The following is a 21620-nucleotide window of genomic DNA, read 5'->3' as shown; positions in this document are numbered from 1 at the left end:
GTGAAGTTCAGGTCTTCAAAGCTCTCCTTGAAAATTCTTCCTAATGTTGGAGCTTCCTCATTTTAGTTGGGCAGATAGTATTTATTTTTATTTTATTTTATTTCTATCCTGAAACTGAAGGTAGCCAATATATCTAATATTCCTTCCTCCTATTTTCCTCCACAACATCAACCCTGTGGGATGGGTTGAGCTGAGAGAGAGAGTGACTGGCCCAAAATCACCCACTGACTCTGAGTATGATTTCATGCCTAGGGCGATTGCTGAGTTATAGATGCATTAATAATTCATTCCCATCATTCTTTGCTCAGTCCTCCTTTGCTCACTCTTCCCCCTCTCCCATCATAAGATAATGTAGTAGGACTTGTGGAAGATTGACATTTTGCCATTTCATAAATGTCATTGGCGGGTTGATGCAGTTCTGTTGCATTCACTTTTTAATTAATGTTTGATTATTTCAGATTTATAGCAGACTAGACTTATTCAAATCAGGGTGTACGTTATTAACATCTAGTAGTTCTCTTTTATGAATTAATCTGAACTGAACTGTGTTTTGTTGTCCTTAATACTTTCTTTCTAGAAATATGGAGCATGTTAAAATGAAGGAGTTTTGTGATTATTACCCCAGCCTCGTACAACTGCATCATTTTCATGGCACAATGATTTGGGAAATTAATTTTATTGCTCATGTGACTTGGTTAAATTCTTTCTTAATTGGAAGGGGATATACAGCACATTTCATACAATCTTAAAACAGTTTTATTCTTCTTATTGACGGATAACAAGATGCTTTGATAAAACTGGTTTTTCTAGCCATGTCCAATCACATGGAATTTTTCTATTTATATATTAAGCCTAACTTTCAGACTAGAAGCACATGAAATATATTTTTAAAGTCTGTGGTTTTGTATAGTAAATCTTGTTATTTGTTTATTTGTTTACCTGTGCAAAATATTGAAGAGTAGAAATACAGAAGGCAGAATAAGGAATTAACATAAAGTAAAAACATTTGTTTGCAAATTGTGAAAAAGGAGTCAATCTATTCTCCAAAGCAGCTGAAAGCAGGACAAGAAGCAATGGATGAAAGGTAGTCAAGGAATGAAGCAATAATCTAGCACTAAGGAGACATTTCCTGACAGTGAGAATAATTAATCAGTAGAACAACTTGCCTTCAGAAGCTGTGGATGCTTCAACACTGGAGGTTTTTAAGAAAAGATTGGACAGCTATTTGTCTGAAATGGTGCAGTGGTAGTGAGCCTATGGCACGGGTGCCAAAGGCGGCACTCGGAGCCCTCTCAGTGGACACATGTGCCATTGCCCTAGCCTTGCTTCCCCCCACGACCCTTCACTAGCAGCTCCCTTGGAGGCAGTCGACCCCAAGTGTGGCCCACGTGGAGCAGCGCAGCGCAGCTCATTTACATGGCAGTCAGGCAGCATGGACAAGTCTCTGCCCTCACGCCCCATCACACACAGTTGATGCTGCGGGGCACAGGCAGAGGGCGTGGCCGCCATGGTGCTGCTGGGCTGCCTGGGCGATCTGCGGCGAGCCCCGGAGGCGGTGAGTGGCCCTGCGGGCAGGCAAGGTGGGGCGGGATCAGGGCCAATTTTTGGGCATTCGGTCTCTAAAAGATTCGCCATCACTGGTATAGGGTTTCCTGCCTGAGCAGGGGGTTGGATTAGAAGACCTCCAAGGTCCCTTCCAACTCCGTTTTTCTGTTATTCTCTTATTATTAAATGCTAAGATTTTCTGATGGTTTGCTTTGAAGGTTTTTTCCCCTTAAGATAGCCTTGCATTGTCTTGCATTTCCTGCGATTTGGAGACCAAAGTCTCTTTCAAGTCAAGCTTCATTTCTGGTTATTACATAAATATGATCATGTAATATTTTGGCAGCAATACACAAGTGATCTATCACTGTTTTTTTCTGTTTTTTTCTCAGTCTAGCCTCTAGTCCCGAGATTTCCTGTAGTCTCCCATCCCAGACTGATCAGATCCAGCTGTGCATAGAGAATAATTAAGGTCTGCTAAATGTTTCCTGTTATATCAATAAATAGGAGCTAAGAATATTTCCATTTTTATTTCTGAGGACCTACTTATTCCTAGCAAAGCTTTTTTTCCCCCTGAAAACACCTTTTTCTTTAAAGGAAAGCTAAGAAATTTAGAAAACTGAACTTCGGACTTTTTTTTGTGTTGACTAGCCTATTCCTTGCCCAGTATGTTTTTTTTTGGGGGGGGGGGGTAGAATATACATAATATCAGTTTCCTCTTCACTATTTACATCACTGTCTTACTATGAGGATTAAACTCGAAGTTAGCTGAATAGAACTTAGTTGCCATTTTGGCTTTTTTTTTTTTATCTTCTGGCGCTAAAGGCACGTGGGGACATGATCATGATTAAAATACTTATTCTGCTTTGTCTACAGGATTTAAGAATGTTAAGACTAATAACTTCTTTTTTAATGCGCTTAGGATTTAAGAATGTTAAGACTAATAACTTCTTTTTTAATGCGCTTAGATTTTATAGTAGAAATTGTAATGCAGTAGATGGAGACAGGAAATTTTAGGCCTTTGTAGCGATATCATTTGTCTTGGTACTTATGCTCCCATTAAAAAATTGAAAGGGCACTTTGTAATTGCGTCTTTTATGTATTCTATAATTAATCTTCAGTCTTACTGTTTTATGGCTATGTGTGGACTAATTCTTATCGGTGACTTTAGTTTATGTGATATTGTATTAGCAGTGTAGCTCTTTGTTTTGCACTGAAACATAAAAAAAGAGTCTAATATGTACATTCTGTTACCAAATACAATTTTTATTATTGTATGTCCCCTTCTATATTTATGTACATGAAGACTCAGCTAAATAATTTTGGTTATAAGTTATTATCACTAGGCTCAGTTTTATGACCTTTAGCAAAAAAAAGGAAAATATGATCACATGACCACAGCACGCTGCAACCAGTTGTAAATGCAAGTGAGTTGCTAAGTATCTGAAATGTGATCACATGACTGTAGAGGTGATGCAGCAATTGTAACTTCCAGAATGAGTTGTAAATAACTTCTTTTGAGTTTTTTGTAACTTTGAATGGTTGTTAAGCATCTGGTTGTAAATCAAGGACTACCTGCACAAAACATTAAAGAGTAAAAATACAGAATGCAGAATAAAAAAATAGAATGTGGTAAAAACATTGTGAAGGAAAATTTGATGAGATACTCTCCTTTTCCATTCTTTTTTCCACAATTACTAACCAACACTTAAATATTTATGCTGTGCTTTTAATATTTAATATTAAACATAGGAAAGCTTTGTTTATATCTATTTAAATAATCTCATCCATTGCTTTTCATTAGTCTGTTAACTCTTCATAGAAACTGTATTTCAGATGCGTAAATCTGCTTTGCTATGTAATGTGTTCTATAAAGGGGAATCCATTCCTGCTTAAATTTAGTCAAACATCTATTATAAACACTGTCAGTTTTGCCACAGCAGGATATTCACCAATTTTGGTCTCCCAATCTTGTATCTTCAACAGAATTTCACTTTTCTAACATTTTGCCAGATTCATTCTTCCATTGCCAGTGATGAGCATACCTAATACTCCCTCCTCCTTCTATTTTCCCCAGAACAACAGCTCTGCGAGGTGGGTTGGACTGAATGAGAGTGATTGATCCAAACTCACCCAGCTGGCTTTCATGGCTAAAGTGGGAGTAGAGATCACATTCTCCTCCTGGTTTCTAGACTAGTGCCTTAACCATTAGATCAAACTGTCTCTGAAGCTGTGATACTTTTCATTTATACTTTCTAGAATTATTCTCAATATTTGTGGTTTCAGTTCAAATTTTATTTTTAAGATTTTATGAATTGTGTGATGTACTTCCTTCTAATAGATTTATTTATTTATTAAACGGCCATCCAGCTCACAAGAAGTGACTCTGGAGAGTGTATAACAAAAAGTAAAACATGTCAAAAACAATCATATTGAAATAAAAACGTGCAAGAGTTTAGATCAGCAAAGGGAGACACCTCAAGACATCCAGGCCTGATGACATAGCCAGATCTTGAGGGAGTTCTGGAAGATAAGTAGGAATGGAGAAGGTAACACTTCAGGAGGGAGAATATTCCGTAAGGTGGTTACCATGCCAGAGAAGGTCTACCTCCTTGGGCCCACCGTGTATTTATCTCACAATGGGACCTGCAGCATGCCTCATGGCAGATATAATGAGATGAGCAGATGTAGTTGGGATAAGGTGGTCCCTCAAATAACCTGGTCGTGAAGAATTTTAAAACCAGCAGCACCTTAAGTTGGACTCAGAAGTAAACTGGCAACCAATGCAGTTCTTGGTATGGAGGTGTAATGTATTCTATTCTAGAACCACTCGTAACTGCCCGTGCTGCTGTACGGTGAAGCTTCCGGATATTCTTCAAGGGCACCCCATATTGAATGCATTACAGTGTGACTTTTTTGCATGACTGTATATGATAAAATGTTCCTTTTTATTGTGGTATTTTCAACATCTATTGGTATAGGATTTGTCCATCTTGGTAATAATTGGATTAATCACAGTCTACTAAGATGGAACAGAATGAACAGAGATGGCACAAATTAAAATCACTGTCTTCTAAGGACATTAAAGGTAGGAATGTATAAGTATGGCTATTCCAAGCCTGCCTGGGTTTGCAAAAGTTGGTTTAGAAACATTAAAGGCGAGAAGCAAATGATATGTTAAGCAGAAACTAAGTAAAGTATATTATGGCTTAAGATGATGTATAAATCTAATTAGTATGCAATTTGTTTTTTGCTATTGTAGATTTGCTTTTGTTATAACTATAGTTATTATATTAAATTAGATGCATTACACTATTACTATAACAATGGGATCAATCCTAGTTAACCCACATTTATGACAGTTTTTAAATGAATTCCCAAGTATAATCAGGGCTCCTATTATGTATACTATTATGTAATACATCATATTAGTGAATGTAATGCTAAAGCAAATCCAGCTGTATTTATTTGTTTATTATTAAAACATTTAAACTGTCCAATAGATGGAGCTCTCTGGAAGATTTACAATAAAATGCACTTAAAAATACAATCTGAATATAAGCCTATATTATAAAATAAAAGCATATATTATAGAATCAAATAAAATACAGAATTTAAAAACACCATATAAACTAGGTAGCAACATGGTGGCATTTAAATTGCTAAGAATTAACATCAAATTAAAAATCAATGAAAAGGGAATTGTGTTCATTTTTTTTATATATCTCCTCATGTTATTTGTTATCATATCTTCTTCGATTAGATTCATATAAGCTGCCTCACCCAGACTTTTTCTGCTGCTGTAGTCTGCATGATGGATGAGTCAGTCCAAGTTAAAAAATGGGTTAATATGAAGCAACTGCTAACATGTTCTTGTCTGCAAAATGCGTAGTAAAGTGCATAGGGAAGTATATTCAGAGAAGCATCTCGTACATCTTTTAATGGAATTATACATTTCAAAGACAGAGCTGGTTTTTATGCATTAGATATTGTTATTCATGACACAGATGGACTATTTCAGCAGTTTGAAAGTCAGTCTATTTTTAAATAATACATATTTCTTATCATATCAATTTACAGTTGTCTTAAGCCTTCCCGTGTGTAAGCTAGAATATAGAGCAGTGGTTCTCAACCTGTGGGTCGGGACCCCATTTGGGGTCGAACGACCATTTCACAGGGGTCGCCAAACAACGGAGTCCGCCATTTTTCCCTCCCTTTTCCTTAGCTGTGCTACTCCCTTTTATTCTATTGGCTTTTGAAAGCCAATAGAATAGACTCTCTTGAATAGAGACTAATTCTATTGGCTTTCAAAAGCCAATAGGAATTGTCCAGGCTGTCTCTGCCCTGCTGAGCCGCCAAAAGTCCCATTCTGCAAATGGTGCTACACCAGTTGAGTAGACCTCGACTTACGACTGGTTGAGTAGTCCTCGACTTACGACCGGTTGGGGGGTCACGGCATTAAAAAGGTTGAGAACCACTGATATAGAGAGTAATCCTTCTGAACCTGATACTACTCAGTTGTTTTGAAACTGAAACTGTAATTCCCATCCAGCCTGAAAGCATTAATGAAAAAAAGGAATGCATGTGAAATGGAAGAACCCAGAAAAGAATTACTCTCGGAATTAAAACCCATTGAAGTCTGTCTTTCATGTTACATGGCTGTACTGAGATGCACCTATAACAGGTTATGCTGGTATTCTCCATTGCTTGTAGCTTCTTTACATGCACGTCCATGTAAAGTGCATTGCAGTAATTTAAGAGGGCGAGGATTAAAATCAGTGCTTGTGAGAAGGGCCTCCCAAACCAAGAATGGGTAGCACCGTCTCATAACATAAATTGTAGATGAAGATTCTTTTGGTCTTGGTTGCCACCTGTTCCTGTTCAAACCTGTCCCTACAAACTGAACGCCCTATCTGGAAATGTGTTACCCCATCCAAGTCAAAGCTGAAAGTTCCTAGGAACTTCCTTAGTGCAGCAACTACAGCAGTGTTTCTCAACCTTGACAATTTTAAGGCATGTGGACTTCAACTCCCAGAATTCCACAGCCAGCAACGCTGGCTGTGGAATTCTGGGAGTTGAAGTCCACATGCCTTAAAATTGTGAAGGTTGAGAAACACTGAACTACAGCCATTCAAATTTCAGGACCCCACCCACCCCGCCTCCTAACCATAGTACAGGACCTTGACAGCATCATTTGCCAGTTTTGAGATTAAGTTGTATAACTGGGTGTCATTAGCATTAGATAATACTAGATTCTGTGTTGTTGAATGACTTCATGGAAATGTTAAATGGCAAGAATCTTAGATTGCTCTTTCAAGATTGACTGGAACTGAACTACAGAGATAACAGAAGAAGCATTGCATCATCATGTCTCATCTCTTCCCCCACCCCCTCTTATAGCTGGTTCTGAAGGATGCCATGTTTGAATAATAATGCAGATGAGAAATCAGTAAGGACCAGGATAGTTTCACCATCTCAATCTGGCCCTTTCAGAGGTCATCCCCAAATGTGACCAATACCCTCTATATCAGTGGTTCTCAACCTTTTTAATGCCACGACCCCCAACCGGTCGTAAGTCGAGGACTACTCAGCCGGTTGTAAGTCGAGGACTACTCAACTGGTGCAGCACCATTTGCAGAATGGGACTTTTGGCATGCTCAGCAGGGCAGAGGCAGCCTGGACAATTCCTATTGGCTTTTGAAAGCCAATAGAATTAGTCTCTATTCAAGAGAGTCTATTCTATTGGCTTTCAAAAGCCAATAGAGTAAAAGGGAGTAACACAGCTAAGGAAAAGGGGAAAAAAATGGTGGACTGCGTTGTTTGGCGACCCCCGTGAAATGGTTGTTCGACCCCAAATGGGGTCCCGATCCACAGGTTGAGAACCACTGATCTAAGTGGTGTAGACTATTTAGATAAATAAATAGAATATAAATGGCTCCTGTTGTATTCTTTTGCTATATAAAACTTATAGAGATTATTTACATTTCTTTGGTGTACTCTCCTGTTTGTCTGGATTTTGTAACAGACCTTGTAATCCTGACAATATCTGTTTCTCTATTAAGTACAAATGTTGCTACACTAGATACAGATCCTTTGATTTGTTGGTATTGTTTTATAATAGTAATGTAGAGTTGTGATTTACAATGATTTCTGGCAAGGGTTTATTATATAGAAAAAATGTGAAGGAATGTCTAACTGAGCCTTAGAAATTCCTAAGGTGAAATGATACTTTATTTTTTCCTATACTGAAATGATGTTAGACATAGAGGTCATATCTGTACATGGGGCCAAGTCCTTTCTGCAGAATTTAAATTTGTCAGCCTAATCAGGTAGATCAGACAGGAAACATGACCAGATAAGCTAATTCTTCTTTATTGTATGGGTAGTCCTTGACTTAGAGGACTTAGAGTTAGAATTATAATTACAAAAGTGATTTATGTCCATTTTTCACACTTTTTCACACTTATGACCATTGCAGCGTCCCAATGGCCACGTGATCAAATTTCAGATGCTTGGCAGCTGTCACATATTTATGACTGTTGCATTGTCCTGAGATCATGTGATCCCCTTTTGCGATCTTCTGACGAGCAAAGTCAATGGGGAAGACAGATTGACTTAGCAAACGTGTTCCTAACTTAAACAACTCCAGTACAGTGGTTCACTTGACAACTGTGGCAAGAAAGGTAATAGGGTAAAATTCACTTAACAAATGTCTCACTTAGCAACATAAATTTTGGGCTCAGTTGTGACCATAAGTCGAGGACTACTTGTATTTTGTAAAGCATTTTTGTTTTAAAATTTGTTCCATTTTAATATTTTTAGAAATTAAAGTGTTGCTTCAACTGTGAAACATTCTCTTTCAGATCTGCTTTCTCTTGTTTGCGATATTGTATATTGTTTCCTACTTCATTATCAGAAGATACAAGAGGAAAGCAGGTAACTCGTTTCGTATTCATTTATTTTCTATAATAAATTATAATAAGTAATAAATAATAATAATAATAATAAAGTTGGAAGGGATACATATCTATTTATGGAATAAATATTGTAATATAATTGCATGTGATCTGAGAGCTTTACCAAACAAATTACACCACTATTTTCTTTTCTTTTTCCCAATTTGCATTTATTATGAGTCCTTTCAGTTTATTAACTTTTTTTAAAACAGTATTTTTCCTAAAATGTATTTGCTGAGAAATCACACTGGGGAAATGCTGTTGTGTTTATATCCTGCTTGCATATATCCCAGTAGAGCTAGAAGTGACCTGTTTTTCTTAAGTATTTCATTTATATCTTTTAACTTGCATATAATAATAATAATAATAATAATAATAATAATAATAATAATAATAATAATAATAAGTAGTAGTAGTATAGTAGTAGTAGTAGTTGGAAGGGACCTTGGAGGTCATCTAGTCCAACCACCTGCTCAGGCAGGAAAACCTATATCATTTCAGACAAATGGCTGTCCAGTTTCTTCTTAAAAACTTCCAGTGTTGGAGCATTCACCGCTTCTGGAGGCAAGTTGTTTCACTGGTTAATTGTTCTAATTGTCAGGAAATTTCTCCTTAGTTCTAGGTTGCTTCTCTCCTTGACTAGTTTCCATTCGTTGCTTCTTGACCTGCCTTCAGGCGCTTTGGAGAATAGCTTGACTCCCTCTTCTTTGTGGCAGCCCCTGGGATATTGGAACACTGCTATCATGTCCCCCCTTATCCTTCTCTTCATTAAACTAGACATACCCAATTCCAGCAGCCGTTCCTTATATGTTTTAGCCTCCAGTCCCCTAATCATCTTTGTTACTCTTCTCTGTAATCTTTCTAGAGTCTCAGCATCTTTTTTATATCGTGGTGACCAAAACTGGATGCAGTATTCCAAGTGTGGCCTTACCAAGGCATTGTAAAGTGGTATTAATACTTCACATGATCTTGATTCTATCCCTCTGTTAATGCAGCCTAGCACTGTGTTGGCTTTTTTGACAGTTGTTTGTTCATTTACTATTACCTTCTTTATTTTATGATCCCACCAGTTCTTGCTTGCAGGCAAATGGTATTTCTTTCAGATCCTCCAGTGCACCATTATTGCTACTTTGTCATATTGTTGTTTGTAGTCAGTCTGGGCAATCTTCTTGCATCACGTAACCAGATAGTCCACTATTTCTTCAACTTCTTTGAAGAGGTGACCCTTGCTATCTATTGCTGTCTTCTCAATTATTGCTTGTTATGCATTTGTTTCTAAAGATTGTTTTGTGCAACCAGAATTAGCCCATCTGTCTCTTTCTGTAAGTTTCCGGCTCTTAGCCATTGCCAAATCTTGTTATAATCTGCTTTGCCTGTTATTTTTTTTAATATACATGTAGTACTTAATCTTCCCATGCCTCTTTTCTGACTTTTATTTGGTCCTTCATATAGACCATTTTGGTCTCTCCACTATTCAGGAAACCATCCTGGTATACTAGTATCAGTGCATCTTTTTACTGTCCTTCAGATATTCTTCTAATGCCCTTTTTTCTTCTTCAACCGTCTGACTATACTTGCAACATTCCATGCCCACATATTTTCCTAGGTAAGTAGAGTTTGTAAATGTTTCTCTGAGGAGACAGGACATGATTCATTATCATTATTTTTCTAGTCTTCCTATCTAGGGCTTTTAGTTCTGTTTGAGTCACTCCATTATTCCAGCTATGTCTCTAATGACTGGAATTGCCCAGGTGTTAATTGCCTTGATGGTATTTCCTCCACTGAATTGGATCTTCCTTACTCTCTTAATGTATTTACTTCTAATCTTTTTCTTGACTTCAGTGGGCTTGATGTTGTCAGCTTGAAAGGTGCTTGTGGTATCATCTTCATCCAGATCTTGATGTTATTTCCATCTTGATTCCTTCAGTTTTCACTATTATTCCCCGTTGGATGGCGAGCATAGCTCATTAGTCCGGTCCATTGCAATATCTTGACTATATATATGGACAGTGCTGTGCAGCGATTCTATTTCAGATGGTGTTTTTCCATACTGCTCCAGATCATCCATGTAAAGGAGGTGGGATATTCTGGCAGATGTTTTTGATGTTTGATGGTCATGGCCTGAGTTATTCAGTATTGTTGACAGAGGGTGGCGACGTTTCGACGAAGTCCCATTTGTCATCTTCAGGCTGGTGTTTTCAGCTTCGTGCACGAAGCTGAAAGCTGAAGCTGAAAACACCAGCCTGAAGATGACAAATGGGACTTCGTCGAAACGTCGCCAAGACAATTCCAATTTTACGCGGGAGAAAACCCGAACAACCAAAGACCTACATACAAATACCCGCGAAAACCTCAGAAAACATATATATATTACACTCTTATGAAGCCACATTACTAGCTATCCATGGGACAATGTTATATATCTATATATATATATATATATATATATATATTATATATATATAATATATATATATATATATATATATGTTTTCTGAGGTTTTCGCGGGTATTTGTATGTAGGTCTTTGGTTGTTCGGGTTTTCTCCCGCGTAAAATTGGAAGTGTCTTGGCAACGTTTCGACGAAGTCACATTCGTCATCTTCAGGCTGGTGTTTTTAGCTTCTTGCTTTGAGCAGCAATGTGTGGTTTTAGCTGTTTCTTCCTTTTAACTGCCAGTGAGGGTATGAACTGATTGGATGGGAGCTTGGCTGTGTTCTGATTGGGTGGAGGTGTGTTCTGAATGGTTAGGGGCTTGGCTGTGCTCTGATTGGCTGGGGGAGTGTTCTGTTTGGTTGTGCTCAGGTTAGTCTGAGTTGCAGAGGGGTTTAAGATTTTGGGGTTAGGGAGTCGTTTGTCAATAAGGGCAGGTTTCCAAATGGCTGGTAGGCGGGAGGTATCATCTCGCTTGTTCATGCTGTGTGGGGCGTTTTTTCTATATATATAGGTCTTTGGTTGTTCGGTTTTCTCCCGCATAAAATTGGAAGTGTGTCTTGGCAACGTTCGACGAAGTCACATTCGTCATCTTCAGGCTGGTGTTTTTAGCTTCTTGCTTTGAGCAGCAATGTGTGGTCTGACCAACCACTGCCTATCCAACACATACTTCATCTATAATGGACAAAAATACAAACAAACAGAAGGAGCACCCATGGGATCACCCCTCTCACCTGTCATTGCCAACCTCTACATGGAACACTTTGAAACCCAAGCTCTAGAAAAATCGGATCACAAACCCAAACTCTGGCTCAGATACGTAGACGACACCTTCATAATCTGGCCACATGGGAAAGAAAAACTGGACAACTTCCTCACACACCTCAACAGCCTACACCCCAAAATACAGTTCACCATGGAAACAGAAACTAACAACCAACTTCCCTTCCTGGATGTCTTAGTCTACAAGAAATCCAATGGCTCCCTAGGACACACCATCTACCAGAAGAAAACACACACAAACCGCTATCTGCACGCTCTCTCACACCACCACCCAGCACAGATCAACTCTGTAGCCAAGACACTCATCTCCAGAACAAAACGCTTAGCTGACGAACAACACCTAAAACCCGAACTACACACTCTCACCAATGTACTAACATCCAATGGATTCCATAGAAATAAGATTACAAACCTAATCCAAAAAGAAACCCCCACCAAAATCCAAGACAAAGAACAAGAAAACGGCAAAGCCCTCCTCCCATACATAAAAGGCACCACAGACAGAATCAGTAAGATCCTCCATAAACACAACATCAAAACAGCATTCTGCACAAACAGAAAAATATCCACCATCCTTAGAAACCCCAAAGATAAAATTGAATTAGAAAATCAAGGAGTATACGAAATCCCATGCACCACTTGTCCCACCACATACATCGGACAAACCAACAGAAGAATAAGTGCACGCATTGAAGAACATAAGAACTCAGTCAAAAAAGAGGAACCAACATCTTCCCTGGTCCAACACCTTAAAGCCACAGGACATGAAATTGACTTTAAAAATACCAGAACCATTGCCAAAAGTGAACATTTTAATAACAGAATAATCAGAGAAGCCATCGAGATAGAAAAACGCCCACACAGCATGAACAAGCGAGATGATACCTCCCGCCTACCAGCCATTTGGAAACCCGCCCTCATTGATAAACGACTCCCTAACACAAAAAATGATACCAGACCCACACTCACAAAAACCACACAGGAGGTCACCACCAAACATCCACGCAAAAAACAAACCCAAAGCCACACTGACTATGAGGCACGACCACAAACCAGAAGCCAGACCACAGCTGCATCATTAGCCACTTTAAACCCCCCCAATCCATACATGAAGCAAACTGACACCCTCCATGAAGAGGAAGCACGACCACGAACGCGAAGCCAAGGAATGGCAGGCAGCCCAAAATCTTGAATCCCTCTGCAACTCAGACTAACCTGAGCACAACCAAACAGAACACTCCCCCAGCCAGCCAGCCATCCAATCAGAGCACAGCCAACCCCCCAGCCAATCAGAGCACAGCCAAGCCCCTAACCAATCAGAACACACCTCCACCCAATCAGAACACAGCCAAGCTCCCACCCAATCAGTTCATACCCCCACTGGCAGTTAAAAGGAAGAAACAGCTAAGACCACACATTGCTGCTCGAAGCACGAAGCTGAAAACACCAGCCTGAAGATGACGAATGGGACTTCGTCGAAACGTCGCCAAGACACTTCCAATTTTACGTGGGAGAAAACCCGAACAACCAAAGACCTACATACAAATACCCGCGAAAACCTCAGAAAACAAATATTGAACCTCTACGGGGAGGAAATCCACCATCTGACCAGGACCTATGAAAAACTTGAAGTCCAAAGAGCTTCCATTTTATGCGACCTCGCATTCCTACGCAACTGCCGAGATCAAAATCTAATCCCCACATGTTTCCAACTGAAATTCCACTCCAACTCTGCAGCCACCAAACGGATCCTGAAAAGAACAGAATTGGCCCTAATCAGAAATGAACTTCACACAAAAAGATTCCTCCTAGACCGAATTAACAAAGATCTCCTCACACTCCACCTCAAACTCAGCAACAAGATCCACCCCGCACTTTGGGACAAATCCAAACAACTTGCCGTCTGGAGAGCCGAAACACAGACCACCCTCAAGACAGATACACACACCAACAAACTCCGAAGACTACAAGAACGCCAGAAACAAACCCCTCCTCCCTCACAGCCACACATGAAACAAACAGTGCATAACATCTCAGATAGGATCCTCACCAAAGCCGAAACCAATGTCCTTTCCAAAGGATTCAACTTTGCAGTCGCTCCCAAACACATCCCCACTGAAACCATTATATGTGGAGTTGAAACCAGCCTGACCAAAATCAACCCCGACGACGCTAACAGAATCAGACTCGAAATCACCAACATCCTCTGCACCAGCAAGCCACCCAAAAGCAACTTACCCAAAGAGGAACAGACAGCACTACGTAACCTGAAAGAAGACACCAGCATAATAATCCTACCAGCAGACAAGGGCAACGCCACGGTGGTTATGAACACATCTGACTACCAAACCAAATTAACCAACCTACTCCAAGACTCCACATACAAACCCCTAAATACAGATCCCACCACCTACCTGGAAAAAACCACCAGATCCAAATAAAAGCCTCCCCCATTAGCGAAGAGATCCAGCAAAGAATCATTCCCAGAGAGAAATCATCCAGATGCCCCAAACTCTATGGTCTCCCCAAGATACACAAGGAAGGAACCCCACTCAGACCTATAGTCAGCTCCATAGGCTCACCTCTACAAAACCTAGCCAAATTTCTCGCCAAACAACTACAGCCCTATGCAGAATCCATTACCTCACACGTAAAAAACTCATTCCAGTTTATAGAGATCATAAAGAAACAAAACTTACAGCCCAGCGACCTACTAGTGAGCTTCGATGTCATATCCCTCTTCACACAAGTGCCTATCAAAGAAGCCTTGACAGCTATCCAAAACAAATATAACCCCCCCAAACACATCTTAGATCTGACCAACCACTGCCTATCCAACACATACTTCATCTATAATGGACAAAAATACAAACAAACAGAAGGAGCACCCATGGGATCACCCCTCTCACCTGTCATTGCCAACCTCTACATGGAACACTTTGAAACCCAAGCTCTAGAAAAATCTGATCACAAACCCAAACTCTGGCTCAGATACGTAGACGACACCTTCATAATCTGGCCACATGGGAAAGAAAAACTGGACAACTTCCTCACACACCTCAACAGCCTACACCCCAAAATACAGTTCACCATGGAAACAGAAGCTAACAACCAACTTCCCTTCCTGGATGTCTTAGTCTACAAGAAATCCAATGGCTCCCTAGGACACACCATCTACCAGAAGAAAACACACACAAACCGCTATCTGCACGCTCTCTCACACCACCACCCAGCACAGATCAACTCTGTAGCCAAGACACTCATCTCCAGAACAAAACGCTTAGCTGACGAACAACACCTAAAACCCGAACTACACACTCTCACCAATGTACTAACATCCAATGGATTCCATAGAAATAAGATTACAAACCTAATCCAAAAAGAAACCCCCACTAAAATCCAAGACAAAGAACAAGAAAACGGCAAAGCCCTCCTCCCATACATAAAAGGCACCACAGACAGAATCAGTAAGATCCTCCATAAACACAACATCAAAACAGCATTCTGCACAAACAGAAAAATATCCACCATCCTTAGAAACCCCAAAGATAAAATTGAATTAGAAAATCAAGGAGTATACGAAATCCCATGCACCACTTGTCCCACCACATACATCGGACAAACCAACAGAAGAATAAGTGCACGCATTGAAGAACATAAGAACTCAATCAAAAAAGAGGAACCAACATCTTCCCTGGTCCAACACCTTAAAGCTACAGGACATGAAATTGACTTTAAAAATACCAGAACCATTGCCAAAAGTGAACATTTTAATAACAGAATAATCAGAGAAGCCATCGAGATAGAAAAACGCCCACACAGCATGAACAAGCGAGATGATACCTCCCGCCTACCAGCCATTTGGAAACCCGCCCTCATTGACAAACGACTCCTAACACAAAAAATGATACCAGACCCACACTCACAAAAACCACACAGGATGTCACCACCAAACATCCACGCAAAAAACAAACCCAAAGCCACACTGACTATGAGGCACGACCACAAACCAGAAGCCAGACCACAGCTGCATCATTAGCCACTTTAAACCCCCCCAATCCATACATGAAGCAAACTGACACCCTCCATGAAGAGGAAGCACGACCACGAACGCGAAGCCAAGGAATGGCAGGGCAGCCCAAAATCTTGAATCCCTCTGCAACTCAGACTAACCTGAGCACAACCAAACAGAACACTCCCCCAGCCAATCAGAGCACAGCCAACCCCCCAGCCAATCCCCCAGCCAATCAGAGCACAGCCAAGCCCCTAACCAATCAGAACACACCTCCACCCAATCAGAACACAGCCAAGCTCCCACCCAATCAGTTCATACCCCCACTGGCAGTTAAAAGGAAGAAACAGCTAAGACCACACATTGCTGCTCGAGGCACGAAGCTGAAAGCACCAGCCTGAAGATGACGAATGGGACTTCGTCGAAACGTCGCCAAGACACTTCCAATTTTACGTGGGAGAAAACCCGAACAACCAAAGACCTACATACAAATACCCGCGAAAACCTCAGAAAACATATATATATATATATATATATATGTGTGTGGTGTGTGTGTTGTGTGTGTGTGTGTGTGTGTGTGGTGTGTGTGTGTGTGTGTGTGTGTGTTTTCTGAGGTTTTCACGGGTGTTTGTATGTAGTCTTTGGTTGTTCGGGTTTTCTCCCGCGTAAAATTGGAAGTGTCTTGGCGACGTTTCGGCGAAGTCCCATTCGTCATCTTCAGGCTGGTGCTTTCAGCTTCGTGCTTCGAGGAACACTCTTATGAAGCCACATTACTAGCTATCCATGGCTACATGCTCTTCGATTCTATGTGGTATAGGTTCTCCTGCTTGAGTAGGGGGCTGGACTAGAAGACCTCTAATGTCCCTTCCAGCTCTATTCTATTCTAGTATGAAAAGAAGGACTACTCCAACTTTCTGTTTGCACATCCCTTACACTTTAGCAGGCTGCTTGAGAGTCCCTTGCTGGAATAATCTTGGACTGGAGATTAAAATGGGCATAACTAAGAGATTCTTTTTAGATGCTGCAAATTTCTTTTAACTGGAAAGACTTTGCATCTGATAAGAAATAAGCTTGGTTACAAAGTTAATTCTTTAGGTAGCTTGATTTTATGGTTATTTGTAACTGATTATCTTATAAATACAATATTCATACATTTTAAAGAGTAAATTAGCTTTCTCTTTCTGGTCACTAAAGGTAAATTTTTTTTTTATTCTATTGAATGACTCGTTTATGACATAATTATTGTATAGGTTAATCAGGAGAGCATCCTAATCAATGATTTATTTAGATCTGGACCCATGACCAGTCCAGAAATGTTTCTTTTGAACATTGTGAGACAGTTACATGATATAAAATAATAGTGTTCCAAAACCAGCTTATAGGAGGTAACTTTAACTGATATCTTTGATTTGTTAAATGGAGAGTTTGTGTTGCAGATTCCCTGGCTGCTTGCTGTCTGTTCAAAAGAAAATCAAGATTTTTGTGTTATACTGCCACCTAGCTACCAAGTTACTTCCAAGTGCTTTGCTTATACTTCACGAATAGTTACATGAGTGTGATGCCTCTAGTACAGAGGTGTCAAACTCGCAACGTCACATGATGTGTTGCGACGTATTGTGACTTTTTTTCCAATGGGGTGGGCGCGGTTTTGGCATGACGCATCTGGCCTGTGGGCCGGCAGTTTGACACTCTTTCTCTAGTAAAATAGGAATTCAAAATAGCTGAAGTAATCTATAGCTACATTATATGAATAAATCAGTATATCTTAAAGAATTTAATATTAAATTCCAGTCATGAGTATCTAAATATAATTTTTCTTCTTCGTTATATTAGAGGCATGCTTTGTTTTCTAAGTGTCATCATAGCATATATGTTTCCCCCCCCCCCCAGATATATAAGACTTGCATACAGATGCAGGATTTTGAAGAGTGACATTGAATATTGAATATTTCAAATTTATGGATTAAAAACAATGAGAATAAATCAGGATGTACTTGAGCGTAATCTGTCTATTCTTTCAGTTGGATGTGAATTAAAACATGCATTGCCATTCTCATTTTGGTGCATCTAACATGCATTTAACTACTGTTCTGTAGTTCTTAGTTCTTTCTAAGTCCTGATAATAGCATATTTTAATTTACTCTATTGTATGATAGTATTATGCAATGTTATATAAATTGACAAAGGACATCTAAGTAATTCTCAGGTAGTTAAGGCTAAGCAGCTTGCAATTCCGTTTTTAAATCTTTCAGTAAAGAACACTTTAATGCAAACATTGGTGAATACCACATTAATGAAGACTGCAGTCTTTTGAATGATAACCGTATACCCTCCCCCACAAACTATCATGAATTTGAGATTTGTGAAATAACAGCCAAATATTAGAATAAAAGATAAGTACATTTTAAATTTTGATCATGCTACAGTTTCTCTTTGCCAATTGCTATTAGACAAGAAGTAAAACACTTAAGAAATGGCCATGGTATCAAAATGTAATCTAAAATATGCATTTTTTTTTCAGATGAGCAAGAGGATGAAGATGCTATTGTCAATAGAATTTCGTATGTATATCTTTACTTTCTTGGTAGATGTTAGAACTATGCAAATATAGCAACTCAAGAAGAATTTCCCTGTTTATGATTCAGGATGATGAGAATTGGTGATGGTAGTAAAGCTGAATTTTTATATTGTTTGGAAAGCATTTTTAAATGAAATATAATACTAACATCTGGCTATTTTGCTCACATTTATGTGTGAACAAAATAGATATCTGAGGACCACATGTGAAGATAGCTTATTCTTTCCTATACAGGCTATATACAGATTTAGTTTTATATAAGGCAGATTTGTGATTTATGTACAAAAGTTTTAATGAGTGAGTTCTAAGTTTGATTTAGACTATCTTCTTAGAAAATTAAAAGGCTTAGAATATGGAACGCACTTCTAAAATTATTAACTATTTATTGATTTTTATGTAAAAATATTTTTATCTATCCTTTTAGTGCTTACACGTTGATGAAGGTAGATAATAGTTCCAATGAAAATAATGTAATAGTTAAAAGAAAAATAAATGTAACTATTAAAATAGGGCATGAAATAAACTGAAATAAATAAAAAGATAGGTACAAAATAGTGGAAGTTCCTTAGATGCAGTCTTGTGTTTTGGAGACATATTCAGCCCTAAGCTGAAAATTCACTTTGGTCCATTGTTATCCAATGGTTTGTCGGATTTTTTTTTTCAAATAGAATATTGAACTCTGCAGTGGTTTTTTTTGGGAAATTACATATACATCATCAGTAATGTAATACATAGATGACGATATTTAGTTTTTTTATTTTTAACTAAATCAATAATGTGTAGATTATGTTTAGTTTTTATTTTTAATTATTTTTTTTAACCCCTAAGTTAAATTGCATTTTTGTACAAAAACATTTTTGGTGATTATATAAGGAATTGTACTTCCTATTCTTTAGAAATAATGACTGGCATTATGTTGCTCTATCTGTCCAAATAACCCACTGGGTTAAGACCTTAGGCCTGAAATTATTTCCCTGCTGTTTGCATCGTAATCCCTTCCATCAGAACGTGTAAATGGCTATTTAGTTAAGTATAACAGGATCATGGATTATCCTGTTGGATTATTAATGGGTAACAAATATTGCCTTTTTGGAATATTTGCTTGAACTGCAACAGAATATGGTTATGATTCTGATATATTTTTAAATTTGCTAATCTTTTATATGCTAACTATAGCAAAAACACAAATTTATATTGGCTATATATCTTTTTGAAAATGTGAAACTTAGTTTGGTAATATACAGAATCAAAAATATAACATAGATTAAGCTTTTTTCCTGTTTTATGAAAATGAAAGTATTGGTCTAATTACTTTATGCAAACTTTAGACCAGACATGTCAAACATAAGGCCCAGGGGCCGGATGCGGCCCGCAAAGTGGTTTCATGTGGCCCGCGAAGCCATCCTGCAAACTGTGAGGGAACGCCCCCGCTGCCTTGGCCCTGGCCCAGGCCGGCCAGGAGCCAATGTACAATTTTGTGGTGGCCATCTATGCTAAACGCATTCAGTCTTAGCTCCACAAGGCTGTCTAGAAATACCAAGGAACCTGCCCCTGCCACGTCAACCTCTCCCCCTGGGTGCATGCTGGGAAGGTGACACCCTTTGTGAGGAATGAAGAAATGGACCATGCCTTGGCGCTTGCCCCAGTCCCACCCCCTTCTGCCAGAGACCCTCAGATCTGTCCCACTCCTGCTTAGACTCCCACAGGCACCCTTGATGCGAACGATGTAGAGCTGGCCATTCCCACCCAGTAGGCCACACCCACTCCATCCACACCCACCCAGTAGGCCGCACCCACCCTGGCCACACACCCCGCTCCCCCGAGAGCAACCGCAATGCTGATGCGGCCCTCAGTGAAATTGAGTTTGACACCCCTGCTTTAGACAGTGAACAAGACATTATAAATCATAATGATTGACAAACTGGTTAAAACGGCTACTTCCTTCCTTGCCATTTCTGACAGCTGTTTTGTCATGATCATTGCCTTTCATTGCAAGTACAAGTAGTTTTTCTGTAAAGCTGAATCTACGATAACAATTTCCTTTTCTGAGGAAGACACATTTTCCTGCCTATTACCACAATTGGCTTTTTTCCCTTTTCATGTGACTAATCTTTCAAATTTTGGTATTACTCTAAACCCCAAACTTAAAATGCGTGTGGAAATTAAAAAATGTATTTCTATCTTATAATCAGTTTTTCATAATGGAATATTTAATAACTGAGGTGTTTTTATTTTCTGCATTCCATTATTCCTTGATCTGAAACATCTATGAAATGTTTTGATTACAGCTACCCTGGGGTAAGCTAGGTGACCAATAAATTCAATCAGTCATTACTTATTATCTACTCCCTTTCAAGCCAGGATATTACATAGAGCACAGAAAATGAGTAAGAGATAGTAAGCTAAATAATTAAAAGTATAAGAAAAGAAAAAAATGGTTAAAACAAGCATCTGCCCAAACTACTCGATATACTCCTCCGAATCTTTCTGTTCTTTCAGATCATCCTCCCTTCCACTACATTGACATGTTTCTTCAGATATGGTCTTTTGTCCTTCAAACTTCTCTTTCATCAGCTCTCTTCAACCATAACTTTCTCAGGCTTCCTTGTGACTCATTGGTTCTTCTTTTATGTATTTGTTTTGCAATGTGATCCTCATTCGTTCTCTCTATTTGACCACACTACTTCAATGTATTTCTTTTGTTCTGGTCCATCATTTTTGTATTCACTTCACATTCAGTCAGCACCTAATAATTTCCACCCTTTATCAATTTATGTTAACACAGATTTAAATACTCAGTTCCCACTGCATTCATTGATTACCTAAAAACACAGCTGTCACTTCCATGTAGTAAAAAGGGGCAGGAACACGGTCCTATATACAAACATTTTTTTTCAACAAGTATTCATTGTTTGGAACCACCAATGCGCTATCCACTAGTTACTTGTCATCTTAATATTTCTCCATCTGTCGTCCTGTCTTTAATAAACATCCTGTCAAGGTACACTGAATTATCTATTTGCTCTAGGTTTTTTTCTTAATAAATTACTGGCAATCCTCAATTCCTCTGATACCTATCATAAAGTCAATTTGATTTTTAGTGGAAAACATGCACCAAGCTTTCCAAAGTTTTCTTCTTCTTATCTTTTTTTACTGTTTTGACCATAATTCTGTGAAACATCACCCTAAGTGCATATTAAATCAACCTCTTTATAGTTTTTGCATTCTGTGTTGTGCCTTTCCAATAGTATAGGGAAATATAACAATATTCTTTAATGGCATACTTGTACAGGTTCTCCTTAAAAGATTTTTGAACT

The 21620-nt window shown here is 38.9% G+C and overlaps 1 protein-coding gene across 1 annotated transcript in view; it reads left to right on the top strand.

Annotated features, from left to right (window-relative positions):
* The window catches only part of LMBR1 (limb development membrane protein 1), a 69887-nt gene that overhangs the window by 5031 nt on the left and 43236 nt on the right, over positions 1–21620 (top strand). Inside the window, exons 2-3 of the mRNA XM_039345670.1 lie at positions 8406–8478; positions 18247–18286. Of these exons, the coding sequence (XP_039201604.1) occupies positions 8406–8478; positions 18247–18286 (113 nt within the window). The remainder of the gene's footprint in view (positions 1–8405; positions 8479–18246; positions 18287–21620) is intronic.

The sequence above is a fragment of the Crotalus tigris genome, unplaced genomic scaffold (assembly GCF_016545835.1).
Source record: "Crotalus tigris isolate CLP2741 ecotype Arizona unplaced genomic scaffold, ASM1654583v1 scf7180000017969.2108049, whole genome shotgun sequence".
In the NCBI taxonomy this organism is placed as follows: Eukaryota; Metazoa; Chordata; class Lepidosauria; order Squamata; family Viperidae; genus Crotalus; species Crotalus tigris.
Note: the sequence above shows the minus strand (reverse complement) of the source record. Positions and strands in the feature narration are given on the sequence as shown.